General features: G+C 67.3%; 1 protein-coding gene across 1 annotated transcript; it reads right to left on the bottom strand.

Moving 5' to 3' along the window:
- Positions 1 to 234: 234 nt before the first annotated feature.
- On the bottom strand, positions 235 to 11,316 carry ATXN7L2 (ataxin 7 like 2). The gene is given in 14 exon segments (XM_063356447.1): positions 235 to 1,131; positions 1,167 to 1,501; positions 1,503 to 1,683; positions 3,139 to 3,260; positions 3,486 to 3,675; positions 3,780 to 3,896; positions 3,953 to 4,083; positions 4,186 to 4,268; positions 5,402 to 5,688; positions 5,812 to 5,933; positions 5,935 to 6,017; positions 6,183 to 6,287; positions 7,637 to 7,711; positions 11,172 to 11,316. Coding segments are annotated over 14 exon segments (2,340 nt in total). The 5' UTR covers positions 11,302 to 11,316; the 3' UTR covers positions 235 to 752.
- Between the last annotated feature and the right edge of the window lie 3,883 nt (positions 11,317 to 15,199).

Here is a 15,199-nt window from a genome sequence, read left to right as displayed (position 1 = left end):
CCCAGAGGGTCCCCACCTCACCCCCCCCCCACCCAGAGCCAGGGTGTCCCCAGAGGGAGCGTCCCCCCCCCCAGGGATGACCACGACCCCAGAGGGTCCCCACTTCCCCCCCCCCCCCCCCCCACCGCAGGATCAGGGTGTCCCAGAGGGAGCGTCCCCCACCATGGATGACCACCACCCCAGAGGGTCCGTCCCCCCCCTCCAGGGTTAAGGTGTCCCCAGAATGTCCCCACAGCACCCACCACCCATGACCAGGACATCCCAAGACCACGGTGTCACTCATGGTGTCCCCTACTTGGGGCCAGGGGGTCCCCATGGTGTCCCTCCCCTGGGGCCAAAGTGTCCCACAGGGTCCCCATGGTGTCCCCTACCTGGGATGTGGGTGGCCCAGAAGGTCTCCATGGTGCCCTCCACCCACGGTGTCCCCAGAGGGTCCCCACTGCACCCACCACCCAAGGACCCACGACCGCGGATGTCCCCCCATGTCCCCTACCTGAGGGGACCCAGAGTGTCCCCACGGTGTCCTTCACCTAGGACACGGCCATCCCCAGAGGGTCCCCATGCTATTCCCAACCCGGGATGAGACCGGGATGTCCCCATGTCCCCCCCCCACCCAGCACCGGGGTGTCCCTCAGGACATGGGTGCACACGAGTGGCCCCAAGCCCTGGGAGAAGGTGGGTCCCACCTTCTCCTCTGGGTGCTGGTGGCCCTGGGGGGGGGGGGGGGGGTGTTGGCCCCCACTTTTCCTGCCTCACCTCCCGCTCTCCACCCCCAGACGCCACCCCCCCATCTCAGCAGGGACCCCCCCAGCCTCCCCCAATCTCAGCCCTACCTTCAGGGCGCTCCGCTTCTCCTCGAAGCCCAGGGGGGTCCCCGGCTTCTTCCTACGGATGGAACCCCCCGAGTCGGGGGGGGCCGAGCCGGGGGGCGGCGGGGGGGGGCCGGGCAGGGGGGGCACAGTCTTGGGTTTGACGGGTCGGCAGTAGGTGGCCGCGTTCTTACGCTTCTTGACCTCGTCCTCGGAGATACACCGGGGGGGTGGCGGCGGTGGCACCCCGGGTCCGTGCAAAGGGGAGCTTCGGGGGTCCCCCAACGGCGGGGGGGGCACGGCAGTCCGGGGGGGCGAGCCGTTTCACCCCGCGTCGCGCCGTTGAGGACGACGACGGCGGCGGCGGCGGCAGAAGATGCCGGGCATCCCGGTGAGGTGACTTTCGTCTTGCCGGGGGGAGCCGAAACCTGGTTTTTGTTTTTCACCCCGTCTCCCGAACAGGTCCTTTTATAGGGGGGGCCACCGGCGGCGAGGGGGGGCTTCCGTTTGCGGGGATCGGGCTCCGTTCCCCCGGCGGCTTCCCGGGCGCGGGAGGATTTGCTGGCCTTGGTGGAAGGCAACTTGCTGAAGGAGGGCGAGGGGGTGTTGGCGGGCAGGGGGGAGGTGATGGACTGGCTGCCCCCCCCTCCGCACTCCGGCTGGCTGCAGGCGGCCGCTGCGTGGGGGGACCCCCACCGTGTAGGGGACGCGGCCTTCGCGGGTGCCGGGGGGGCCCCCCGCCGAGGAGAAGGTCCGTGATGGGGGCGAAGGGGTCGGGACGGCGGAGCCGCAAGGGGGGGCGGCGGCGGTGGCGGCGGGGCTGGGGGGCGGCGGGGGGGGGTGCAGAGGGGGTTCGGCGGCCGGAGGGATCTTCCTGCGGGAGGGGAGGGGAAGGGTGAGATGGGACCCCCCCGCAAAGCCCTGCGCCCATCCCTGCACCCCCGCCACGTCCCCCCTGAATTGAGGTGGGGAGGGGTGAGAGAGGACCCCCCCCAAATCCCCGCTCCCGTCCCAGTATCCCAAATATGTCCCCCCCCTGTTCAGGTGGGGAGGGGTGAGACGGGCCCCCCCCCCCCCAAATTCCCGCTCCCATCCTTGCCCCCCCCCTTCCCTTCCCAATTCGGGTGGGGAGGGAGTGAGACAGGACCCCAACCCCCCCCCCCCCCCCCAAATCCATACTCCCATCCCAGTCTCCTGCCACCTCCCTCCCAGTTTAGGTGGGGAGGGGTGAGACAGCCCCCCCCCCCCATTCCTTGCTCCCATCCCAGTATCCCCACTATGGCCCCCCCAAATTCAGGTGGGGAGGGGTGAGACGGGCCCCCCCCGCCAAAGCCCTGCGCCCACCCCTGCATCCCCTCTATGTCCCCCCCCACCCCGTTCAGGTGGCGAGGGGTGAGATGCCCCCCCCCCATATCCCCACTCCCATCCTTGCCCCCCCCATCCCTTCCCAATTCAGGTGGGGAGGGGTGAGATGGGTGTCCCCCCCTCAAAGCCCTGCGCCCACCCCTGCATCCCCTCTACATCCATCCCCCCCCCAACCCGGTTCAGGTGGGGAGGGGTGAGAAGGCCCCCCCCATATCCCCACTCCCATCCTTCGCCCCCCCCCCCACCAAATCCCCGCTCCCATCCTTGCCCCCCCCCTTCCCTTCCCAATTCGGGTGGGGAGGGAGTGAGACAGGACCCCAACCCTCCCCCCCCACCCCAAAATCCATCCTCCCATCCCAGTCTCCCGCCACCTCCCTCCCAGTTCAGGTGGGGAGGGGTGAGACGGGCCCCCCCCCCCCAAAGCCCTGCTCCCATCCCTGCATCCCCGCTACGTCCCCCCCCAAATTCAGGTGGGGAGGGATGAGACAGGCCCCCCCCCGCCAAAGCCCTGCGCCCACCCCTGCATCCCCGCTACGTCCCCCCCAAATTCAGGTGGGGAGGGGTGAGACGGGCCCCCCCCCCCCCAAAGCCCTGCTCCCATCCCTGCATCCCCGCTACGTCCCCCCCAAATTCAGGTGGGGAGGGGTGAGACGGGCCCCCCCCCGCCAAAGCCCTGCTCCCATCCCTGCATCCCCTCTACGTCCCCCCCCCCCCGGCCCCGTTCAGATGTGGAGGGGTGAGATGCCCCCCCCCCCCCCCCCCCCCCCCCCAAATCCCCACTCCCATCCTTGCCCCCCCCCTCCCCTTTTACGCCACACCGCCTGGATGCCCGCTGGGACCCTGGGGAGGGCAAACCCTCCCCCTTTGGGGCCGCTTGGCTTTGCCCCCTTGGCACCCAGCAGCACATCCCACCCCCCCCATCCCCCCCCCGCGCCCCCCCACCCCCCCCCCCCCACCCCCTCACCGCCACATGTGGGAGCTGAGGTGCCGCTCCAGCATGGAGCCCAGCGCCGAGCAGAATCGGTCCAGCCGCCGGTTGAAGACGTAACAGCCCGGGCTGACCAGGCGGCTCCCGAAGGTGCAGAACTGACCGGGGGGGGGGGGGGTGCGGGGGGGGGGACACGGACACACACATATATAATGACAATGGCCCCCCCTCAAATCCCGTCCCCCCCCACCCCCCAGCGCATCCCACCCGCCGTGGGGCGCAGCCAACCGGGCTGACGGCGGGAGAAAAAGGGGGGGGGGGGGTGTGTGTGACCCCCCCCCAACCCACCCACACCCCCCCCCCCCGGGGGTCCCTTCACTCACCGCCTGGGGCCGCGGCGGGCGGGTGGGGGGGCGGGGGGGCTCCTCGCCCCCCTCCTCCTCGCTCTCCTCGCTCGACACCCGGCTGCCCCCCCCGGCTTTGGGCAGGGGGAAGGGGAACACCCCCGTGGCCCCCCCCTCCCCGGAGGCGGACGGGGTATCCTCGGCGTCGCTCTCGGAGGAAAGCCGGGCCCTGTACCAGAATTGGGGGGGGGGGAAATGATATTTTTGGGGTGCACAATACGGGGGTGTCACACACACACACACCCCCCCCCCCCCCAACACCCGGATCCTCACCTGGGGAGCGGGCAGTGGGAGTGGGGGGGGGGCTTGGCTCGGCAGGGAGAAGTGCCGGGGGGGGGCGGCGGCGGCGGCGGCGGCGGTGGTGGGGGTGGCGGTGGTGGTGGTGGCGGGGGGCAACGGCAGCGAAGAGGGGTCCTGCTGGGTGGGGGGGGGGGGCAGGCAGCGGGTCCTTGGCGGGGGGGCTCCTCTCCTTGGCGGGGGGGTCGCCCTTGCGGGTGCTGGCCTTTAGCTCGGCCACCAGCACGTCGAAGTCCTTGGCCCGACCCTGCACCTCGCGGCGCTGGTGAACCGAGTGGATCTGGGCGACGGCGGAAAAGGAGGGGGGGGGTGTCAAGAAAAAACGTGATGGGGGGGGGGGTTATAGGTGTCATCCCCCCCCCCGACACCGTCACCCCGCTACCTTGCAGGTGAGCAAGCGGGTGCAGATCTTGTTGGTGTCGGGGTTGAGCACCCCGCACTGCCGGTTCAGGTCGCACTCCTTGCCTGCGGGGGGGGGGAGAAAGGCAGAGGGATGGCTGGGTGGATCGGGGGGGGGGGTCCGGGGGGGGTCCCTGATGGGTTGGAGAAAATGGGAGCGAGGGTTTTGCCCCCCCACACACACCCACCCACCCACACACACACACCCACCGCGTCCTGCCCACCTTGAGGTTTCTCTTGGTGTGGGTGGGGGGGTGAGGGGGGGGGGAGCTCTGGGGGGGTCACCCCAGCCCACCCCGGCCAGGGCTGGAGGTGGAGACCCCCCCCCCCACCCCCCCCTTCCTCGGAGCGAGATGCCGCAGCACCCCCACTCTCGGGGGGGGACACACACAACAGCCCCAAGAGCCAGCCATCCTCTACGGGGGCGGGGGGGGGGTCACTGCCTTCTGCCCCCCCCTCCCCCCCCCATTTCACCCTCCTGCTAATGGCATCGCCCAGTGTCACCCGCGAGCGCCCGCCCGACTGCCACATCTGGGGGGGGGACGACAACATGCAATGGGGGGGTTCAACCCTGCCACATCTGGGGGGGGCACACACGCGACGGGGGTGTTCAACCCTGCCACATCTTGGGGGGGGGACACACACATGATGGGGGGGTCCAACCCTGCCATATCTGGGGGAGACACAGATGCAATGGCGAGGGGGGTTCAACATATCGGGGGGGGGGATGAAAAGGTGATGGGGGGGCTCAACCCTGCCATATCTAGGGGGGGGGCACGGACGCGATGGGGGGGTTCAAAGTATCTGGTGGGGGGATGAAAACGTGATGGGGGGGTTCAACCCTGCCACATCTTGGGGGGGAGGGGGGGACACACACACGATGGGGGGGTTCAACCCTGCCATATCTAGGGGGGGACACGTGATGGGGGGGTTCAACCCTGCCATATCTGGGGGGGGGGCACAGACGCGATGGGGGGGCTCAACCCTGCCATATCTAGGGGGGGGCACAGATGCAATGGGGGGGGGGGTTCACGCTCCCTAAACCCACCGGGTGAACGGAGCCCCCCGTCAGCGCCCGGCTCTTCCACGGGGGTGGGAGATGCCCCCTCGGTACCCACCCCCGCTGCCAAAATCCCCCCCCCAACCCCGGCAAGCAAAGTGGCGGCGGGGGGGCAGTTGGGGGGGGGGCAAACACTCACGCGCCAGCTTCTTGTGGGACCTGGGGGGCGGCTTGGTGGCACCCGCGTCCTTCTCCCCCGGGGCGGGGGCGCTCTCCGGCTTGCACCCGGGGCCGTCGGCGGGCACGGCCGAATCCCCCCCCCCCGCCGCCGACACCGGGGGCTCTTTGGGCACGGCGGGGGCGGCGGGTTTCCCCAAGGGTTCCTTGGAGGTGGGGGGGACGGCTTTGGGGGGCACCTTGATCCCGTGCCCGTCCGCTTTGGGGATGCTGGGAATCTTCTCCAGGTTGACCACGGGCACGAACAAACTGGGGAGAGAAGTTTTTTTTTGGGGGGGGGGGGTTGAGGAGGGGGGGGGGGTGTCAGCGCGGTTCCCCCCCCCCAACATCGCGACGGGATAAGGACAGGGACGCCCATATCCCGGTGCTCACCAAAGGTTGTCCTTGTCCGGCCGCTCGGGCAGGGGCTGGACGCGGGCGCGAGCGCCGGGGGGTTTCTCCCGCAACCCTTTGGCCGTGCCGGGGGGGGCGGGGGGGGGGCCCGCCGGCCACCGCTTGCCCGTTGACGGCGACGTGGCACTTGGGAGGGGTGGCGGCGGCGCGGGCGTAGAGTTTGCTGAGGGGGCCGTGGCGGCGTTCTGCCGGGATGAAACGGGATGCCGGAACGGGGGAAAAGCCTGGCGTTAAGTCCCGCCACCCTCAGCCCCCCCAGGCCCCGGTACCGGTTGCCGGAGGGGATGCCATGGCGGCAGGGGGGGCGGGGGGGGGGGAAGCGAAGCCGGAGCCCCCCCTCCCCGGCTCACCGCAGTGCTTCTGGAAGGCCTGGGGCTTCACCACCTGGCTGCAGTGGTTGCAGACCACCAGGTAAAACTCGTCGTGCGCCGGGCAGTGGCCGAAGATGTTCATGTCTGCGGGGAGAGAGACCGGTGAGCGGCACCGCACGGCTCCCGGCGAGGCACCGGCACGGCTCCTGGCACCGCATGGCTCCTGGTGAGGCACCGGCACGGCTCCCGGCACCGCACGGTTCCCGGTGTGACACCGGCACGGCTCCCGGTGCCGCACAGCTCCCAGCACCACACAGCTCCTGGCACCGCACGGCTCCCGGCAAGGCACCGGCACGGCTCCTGGCACCGCATGGCTCCCGGTGAGGCACCGGCACGGCTCCCAGCACCTCACAGCTCCCGGTGAGGCACCGTCGCGGCTCCCAGTGCCGCACAGCTCCCGGCACCGCACAGCTCCCGGCGAGGCACTGGCATGGCTCCCGGCACCGCACAGCTCCTGGCACCACACGGCTCCCAGTGTGGCAATGGCACAGCTCCAAGCACCACACGGCTCCCGGCACCGCATGGCTCCCCGTGTGGCACCGGCACGGCTGCTGGTGTCAAACAGCTCCCAGCACTGCTCCCAGCAAGGCATCGGCACAGCTCCTGGCACCGCACAGCTCCCGGCAAAGCACCGGCATGGCTCCTGGCACCGCATGGCTCCCAGTGTGGCACCGGCATGGCTCCCACACTGCACAGCTCCCAGTGCAGCACCGCATGGCTCTTGGTGTGGCACTGGCACAGCTCCTGGCATAGCACGGCTCCCAGTACGGCACCGGTACAGCTCCCAGCATAGCATGGCTCCCGGCACGGCACAGCTCCCGGCATAGCACAGCTCCTGGTGCAGCACAACTCCCGGTGCGGCACTGGTACAGCTCCCGGCATAGCACGGCTCCCGGCATGGCACAGCTCCTGGCATAGCACGGCTCCCGGTACGGCACCGGTACAGCTCCCAGCATAGCATGGCTCCCGGCACGGCACAGCTCCCGGCATAGCACAGCTCCCAGTATGGCACCGGCATAGCTCCCGGTATAGCACGGCTCCTGGTGCAGCACAGCTCCCGGTGCGGCACTGGTACAGCTCCCGGCACGGCACAGCTCCTGGCATGGCACGGCTCCCGGTACAGCACTGGCACAGCTCCCGGCACGACACCGGCACAGCTCCCGGCGCGGCACAGCTCCCGGCACGGCACCGGCACAGCTCCCATCACAGCACAGCTCCCGGCATGACACCGGCACAGCTCCCGGCATAGCACAGCTCCCGGTGCGGCACCGGCACAGCTCCCAGCATAGCACGGCTCCCGGCACGGCACAGCTCCCGGCGTGGCACCGGCACATGCTCCCGGTGCCGGGGAAAGAAGCACCGCAGCCCCAGGGTTGCGAGGCCAAAGCGCGGCCCCCAAACACCGGGATTTCTCCCCAAAGCAGGGAACTCACCTTCTTTAATCAGGGTCATGGCGTCCAGCTTCTTGCCGCCGCCCTTCCCGCTCTCCTCCAGCTCCGACCCCGGTCCTGCCGGACACAAAACCCCGTCAGGATTGTCCCCGCGATGTGCCATCGTCCCCGAGGTCCCCGTCCTGCCACCCCGCGCCGGACACTGCCGACAGCCACCGCCAGCGGGCACCGGTGCTCCTGGGGACAGCTGGGGATGTCACCGGGATGTCCCCGTCACCCAAGGGACACCCCGGGGACACCCCGGTCCCCATCTGTCCCCGGCCCCGCAGCCCGTGTCCTCGCTGGCCGTGCCAGGAGGGTGCCCCAGCCCCGGCTGGCTGCACTGGTGTCCACCGGACCAGCGGTGACAGTGTCCTGGCCAGCTGTGCCATACTGGGCGCCCAGTCCCATCCAGCCATGCCATACTGGGCACCCAGTCCCACCCAGCTGTGCCATACTGGGCGCCCAGTCCCATCTGGCCATGTCGTACTGGGCACCCAGTCCTGCCTAACCGTGCTGTACTGGGTGCCCAGTCCCGCCTGGCTGTGCCATACTGGATATGCAGCCCTGCCTGGTCATGCCATACTGGGCACCCAGTCCCATCCAGCTGTGCCATACTGGGTGCCCAGTCCCATCCGGATGCTGTACTGGGCACCCAGTACCATCCAGCTGTGCTGTACTGGGTGCCCCGTCTCATCTGGCTGTGCCATACTGGGTGCCCAGTGTCATCCAGCAGTGCCATTCTGGGTGCCCAGTCCTGTTTGGCGAAGCCATACTGGGCACCCAGTCCCATCCAGCTGTGCCATACTGGGCACACAGTCCCATCCGGCCGTGCTGTACTGGGCACCCAGTCCCGCCAGCTGTGCCATACTGGGTGCCCAGTCCCATCCGGATGCTGTACTGGGCACCCAGTCCCATCCAGCTGTGCTGTACTGGGTGCCCAGTCCCATCCGGATGCTGTACTGGGCACCCAGTCCCATCCAGCCGTGCCATACTGGGCACCCAGTCCTATTCAGCCATGCTGTACTGGATGCCCAGTCCCACCAGCTGTGCCATAGTGGGTGCCCAGTCCCATCTGGCCGTGCCATACTGGGCACCCAGTCCCATCCGGCTGTGCTGTACTGGGTGCCCAGTCCCGCCAGCTGTGCCATACTGGGTGCCCAGCTGTGCTCAGCCGCGCCAGCAGTGCCCGTGTCCCATCCAGCCGCGCCGGTCACCCACGTCGTGCCCGGTCCCATCCAGCCATGACACGGGGCACCGGTGGGGCATTGCCCACCCTGGGGTGCCCGGTCCCGGCGTGCGGAGCCCACTGGGGCAGTGCCCAGTTCCCAGTACCCCCGTTCCCAGTGCAGGGTACCCCGGTACCCAGCACGCGATGCCCAGTTCCCCGCGTGGGGCACCCGGTACCCACAACCCAGTGCCTGCTCTGGGGTACCCAGTGCCCTCCGTGCACCGGGCGCCCTCTGCCCAGTCCGGGGTAATGGTGGCAACCGGTTCCCCGTCTGGGCTACCCAGTGCCCACCGCACCTGGGGCTATTTGGCACCCAGCTCGGGGCACCCAGTAACTGGCTCCCAGTAACGGGTGCAGTGACCAGACTGGGGTGCCCGGTGCCAGCTCTGGCTGCCCGGTGCGGAGCACCCGCTGCCCAGTTCCAGGAGCCCGGTTGCCGGTGTGGGGTTCCCAGTGCCAGGTGCCCGGGGCAGGGATCCCGGTGCAGGGTGCCCGGTTCTCGATGTGGGATGCCCAGTTCCCGGTGCCGGGTGCCCAGTGCAGGCTGCCCAGTTCCCAGTGCTGGGTGCCCGCTGCCCAGTTCCTGATGCCAGTCGCCCAGTTCCCAGTGCAGGGTTCCTGGTGCCAGATGCCCAATGCAAGATGCCCGGTCCCCGGTGCTGGTTGCCCAATGCCCACTGCTGGATGCCCAGTTCCCAGTGCCGGGTGCCCGCTGCCGGATGCCCAGTTCCTGGTGCAGGGTGCCCGCTGGCCATTTCCCAGTGCCGGTTGCCCGGTTCCCAGTTCCCACTGTTGGCTGCCCGCTGCCAGATGCCCAGTTCCCAGTGCCGGTTGCCCGGTTCCCGGTGCAGGATGCCCACTGCCCAGTTCCCGCTGCCCAATCCGGATGCCCAGCTCCCAGTGCCGGTTGCCCGCTTCCTGCTGCCCAGTGTCCAGCTCCTGCTGCCAGATGCCCAGTTCCCAATGCCAGTTGCCCAGTTCCTGCTGCCCAGTGCCCAGTTCCTGGTGCCGGTTGCCTGGTTCCCGGTGCAGGATGCCCGCTGCCCACTTCCTGGTACCCGCTGCCGGATGCCCAGCTCCCAGTGCCAGTTGCCCGGTTCCTGGTGCAGGGTGCCTGCTGCCGGATGCCCAGTTCCCAGTGCCAGTTGCCCAGTTCCCGCTGCCCAGCGCCCAGGAAGCTCCTGCTTCCAGGTGCCCAGCTCCCAGTGCCGGTTGCCCGGTTCCCGCTGCCCACTGCCCAATTCCCGCTGCCAGATGCCCAGTTCCCGGTGCCGGGTGCCCGCTGCCCAGCTCCCAATGCTGGTTGCCCAGTTCCCGGTGCTGGGTGCCCCCTGCCCAGCTCCCAGTGCTGGTTGCCCGGTTCCCAGTGCAGGAAGCCCGCTGCCCAGCTCCCGGTGCCGGTTGCTTGGTTCCCAGTGCAGGGTGATCGCTGCTGGATGCCCACCTCCCACTGCCGGTTGCCCACTCCCTGCTGCTCAGTGCCCGGTTCCCACTGCCCAGTGCCCAGCTCCCACTGACAGATGCCCAGTTCCCGGTGCCGGTTGCCCAGTTCCCGGTGCTGGGTGCCCGCTGCCCAGCTCCCAGTGCCCGCTGCTGGATGCCGAGTTCCCGGTGCAGGATGCCCATCTCCCGCTGCCAGTTGCCCACTCCTCACTGCCTGCCCAGTGCCTATCTCCTGCTTCCAGATGCCCAGTTCCTTGTGCCGGTTGCCCAGTTCCCGCTGCCCAGTGCCCAGTTCCCGGTGCTGGGTGCCCGCTGCCCAGCTCCCGGTGCCAGTTGCCCGGTTCCCGGTGCAGGATGCCCGCTGCCCCCTTGCCGATGCCCGCTGCCAGATGCCCAGCTCCCAGTGCTGGTTGCCCGGTTCCCTGTACCACTTGCCCGCTTCCCGGTGCGGGATGCCCGCTGCCCAGCTCCCGCTGCCAGTTGCCCGCTCCCCGCTGCCCAGTGCCCAAGTCCCGCTGCGGGATGCCCATCTCCCGCTACCGCTTGCCCTCTCCCCGCTGCTGGATGCCCAGTTCCCGGTGCCGGTTGCCCGCTTCCCACTGCTCTGTGCCCAGTTCCCAGTGCCGGTTGCCCTCTTCCCGGTGCGGGATGCCCGCTGCCCACCTCCCGTTGCCGGTTGCCCGCCTCCCGCCGCCCATGCGCCCACTTCTCGCTGCAGGATGCCCACCTCCCGCTGCCGGTCGCCCTCTCCCCGCTGCCCGCCTACCGCTCGGCGGCGCTAGGACCGGGCGCGGCCCCGTTGGCGGCAGCCCCCCCGCCCGCCCCCGCCGCTCCGCCGCCGCCGCCGCCGCCGCCGCCCCTCACCCGTCTCGGCCGGGGGCCCGGCCCGTTCCACCCAGGCGCTCCAGCTCTGCCCGGCGAACTCGTCCAGGCTGGGCAGCCGCCGCTCCGCCGCCGCCGCCGCCATCGCCGCCGCGCGCCCACGCGCCGCCATCGCCGCCGCCGCCGCCGCCGCGGGAGCGCGCCCCCCCCGCCGCCGCCGCCGCCGCCGCCGCCGCCGCCGCCCCCGCCCCGCGCGCCCCCGCGCCCCCGCGCATGCGCCGCGCGCCCCCGCCCGCCCCGCGGCACCACGGGCGGTGTAGTCCCGCCGCCCGCCCCGCCCCGCCCCGCCCCGCCCCGGGGGATGCCCCGCACACATCCCCCCCCCCCCACCACCACCACCGCCCCCGGGACAACCCCCCCCGCCCCCCCCCCCGGGGATGCCCCGCACCGAGACACCCCCCGCCACCCTCCGCCCCGGGGATGCCCCGCACCCGGACATCCGACCCCCCCCCCCGGGGATGCCCCGCACCGAGACACACACACACACACACACCCACGCCCCGCCGGGGATGCCCCGCACCGCCCCTCACCGGGGCACCCGACCCCCCCCCTCCCCCGCCCCGGGACACCCGACACCCCCCCCCCACCCCGGGGATGCCCCGCACCGAGACACCCCCCCCCCGGCCCGCCCCGCACCGGGGATGCCCCGCACCGCACCGCGACACCCGACCCCCCCCCGCCCCCCCCCGCCCCAGGGGATGCCCCGCACAACCCCCGCCCCGGACATCCGAACACCGCCCCCCCGGCCCCGGGATGCCCTGCACCGGGACACCACCCCCCCCCCCGGGAGATGTCCCGCACGGCACCGCACCGGGACACCCGACCTCCCCCCCCCCCGCCCCGCCCCGGGATGCACCGCACCGGGACATCCGCCCCCCCCCTCCCAGGACACCCGTCCCCCCCACTCTCCCGGGGATGTGCGGGGCCGGGGGTTCATATACCGCTATAGGGGGCCCGGGGGGCCATATAGCCCTATAGGGGTTGGGGTGCCAGGGGGTCCCTTCTACCCTTATACGGGGCTGGGGGGGTCCATATACCCCTTATATGGGGCCGGGAGGGTCCCTGTACCCCTACACGGGGCTGGGGGACCCGGGGATCCATATAGGGGCTGGGTCCTTCTATGGGGCTGGGGGGGGTCCATATATCCCCTATACGAGGCTGGGGGGGTCCATATACCTGTATACAGGGCTAGGGGTCCATATACCCCTACACAGGGCTGGGGTCCCGGAGGTCCATATACCCCTCTATGGGGCTGGGGACCCGAGGGTCCATATACCTCTATATGGGGCCAAGGGGGTCCATATACCCGCTATATGGGGATGAGGGTCCATATACTGCTGTATGGGGCCAGGGTGTCCATATACCCCCTATATGGGGATGGGGGTCCATATACCCCCTATATGGGGATGGGGGTCCATATACTGCTATATGGGGCCAGGGGGTCCATATATTTCCTATACGGGACTGGGGATTGGTTGAGGTGTCCATATACCCCTGTATGGGGTCAAGGGGGTCCATATACTCCCTATACGGGGCTGGGGGTTGGTTTGGGGGGTCCATATACACCTATATGGGGTCAAGAGGGTCCATATACCCCCTATACTGGGCTGGGAGTTGGTTGGGGGGGGTCCATATACCCCTCTATGGGGCCAGAGGGTCCATATACCTCTATATGGGGCCAAGGGGGTCCCTATACTCCCTATATGGGGCTGGGGACCCAGGGCTCCAGACACCCCTATATGAGACTGGGTCCATATACAGGGCGTATACAGCCCCATACATGGGGCTGGGTACCAGGGGGGGTCCATAGACCCCTATACAGGGCTGGGGTCCCGGGGGCTATATATACCCCCTCTATGGGGCTGGGGCCCCAGGGTTACCCCTATACAGCACTGGACTCCCAGGCGTTACATATAGCCCTATATGGGCCTGGGGCCCTGGGGGTCATATGCACTTCCCGGACCCAACTGTGGACCCAGAACCGGACACCCGGGTGCTATATACCCCTCTATAGAGCTGATCAGCGGGGGGGTTATCTGTGCCCTATATGGGGCAGGGTGCCTGGGGGTTACCCCTATAGAGAGCAGGGTGCCCGGGCGTTATATAGAGCCCCTCCGCATCGGCAGGTATCCCTGTATACAGCTGGGCACCCAGGGTCATATACAGCCCCGGTATAGAGCTGTACCCTTATACAGAGCAGGGCACCCAGAAGTTGTATATACCCCTATATAAAGCTCCTTATATGGAGCAGGACACCCAGGAGTTGTATATACCCCTATATAAAGCTCCTTATACGGACCAGGGTACCCAGGCGTTGCATATGCCCCCTATATAAAGCTCTTTACATGGAGCAGGACCCCCAGAAGATGTATATGCCCCTATATAAAGCTCCTTATATAGAGCAGGACACCCAGGTGTTGTATATGCCCCCTATATAAAGTTCTTTACATGTAGCAGGACACGCAGGCATTGTGTATACCCCTATATAAAGCTCTTTATACAGAGCAGGACACCCAGGAGTTGTATATACCCCTATATAAAGCTCCTTATACAGACCAGGGTACCCAGGCGTTGCATATACCCCCTATATAAAGCTCTTTACATGGAGCAGGACACCCAGCAGTTGTATATGCCCCCTGTATAGAGCTCCTTATACAGAGCAGGACACCCAGGCGTGGTATATGCCCCCTATATAGAGCTCTTTATACGGAGCAGGACCCCCAGAAGTTGTATATGCCCCTATATAAAGCTCCTTATATAGAGCAGGACACCCAGGCGTGGTATATGCCCCCTATATAAAGCTCCTTATATAGAGCAGGACACCCAGGCGTTGTATATGCCCCCTACATAAAGCTCTTTACATGTAGCAGGACATGCAGGCATTGTGTATACCCCTATATAAAGCTCTTTATACGGAGCAGGACACCCAGGAGGTGTATATGCCCCCTATATAAACCTCCTTATATGGAGCGGGACACCCAGGAGTTGTATATACCCCCTATATAAAGCTCTTTACACTGAGTAGGGCACCCAGGAGTTGTCAGGACCCCCAGGTGTCGTATATGCCCCCTATATAAAGCTCCTTATAAGGAGCGGGACACTCAGGCGTGGTATGTACCCCCTATATAAAGCTCCTTATACAGAGCAGGACACCCAGGTGTGGTATGTACCCTCTATATAAAGCTCTTATACACTGAGTAGGGCACCCAGGAGTTGTCAGGACCCCCAGGTGTCGTATATGCCCCCTATATAAAGCTCCTTATACAGACCAGGGTACCCAGGCGTTGCATATACCCCCTATATAAAGCTCTTTACATGGAGCAGGACACCCAGCAGTTGTATATGCCCCCTATATAGAGCTCCTTATACAGAGCAGGACACCCAGGCGTGGTATATGCCCCCTATATAGAGCTCTTTATACGGAGCAGGACCCCCAGAAGTTGTATATGCCCCTATATAAAGCTCCTTATATAGAGCAGGACACCCAGGCGTTGTATATGCCCCCTACATAAAGCTCTTTACATGTAGCAGGACACGCAGGCACTGTGTATACCCCTATATAAAGCTCTTTATATGGAGCAGGACACCCAGGAGTTGTATATACCCCCTATATAAAGCTCTTTACACTGAGTAGGGCACCCAGGAGTTGTCAGGACCCCCAGGTGTCGTATATGCCCCCTATATAAAGCTCCTTATAAGGAGCGGGACACTCAGGCGTGGTATGTACCCCCTATATAAAGCTCCTTATACAGAGCAGGACACCCAGGTGTGGTATGTACCCTCTATATAAAGCTCTTATACACTGAGTAGGGCACCCAGGAGTTGTCAGGACCCCCAGGTGTCGTATATGCCCCCTATATAAAGCTCCTTATAAGGAGCAGGACACCCAGGCGTGGTATATACCCCCTATATAAAGCTCCTTATGTGGAGCAGGACACCCAGGCGTGGTATATACCCCCTATATAAAGCTCCTTACGCAGAGCGGGGCACCCAGGAGTTGTATACGCCCC

Source organism: Chroicocephalus ridibundus, chromosome 20 (assembly GCF_963924245.1).
Source record: "Chroicocephalus ridibundus chromosome 20, bChrRid1.1, whole genome shotgun sequence".
In the NCBI taxonomy this organism is placed as follows: Eukaryota; Metazoa; Chordata; class Aves; order Charadriiformes; family Laridae; genus Chroicocephalus; species Chroicocephalus ridibundus.
Note: the sequence above shows the minus strand (reverse complement) of the source record. Positions and strands in the feature narration are given on the sequence as shown.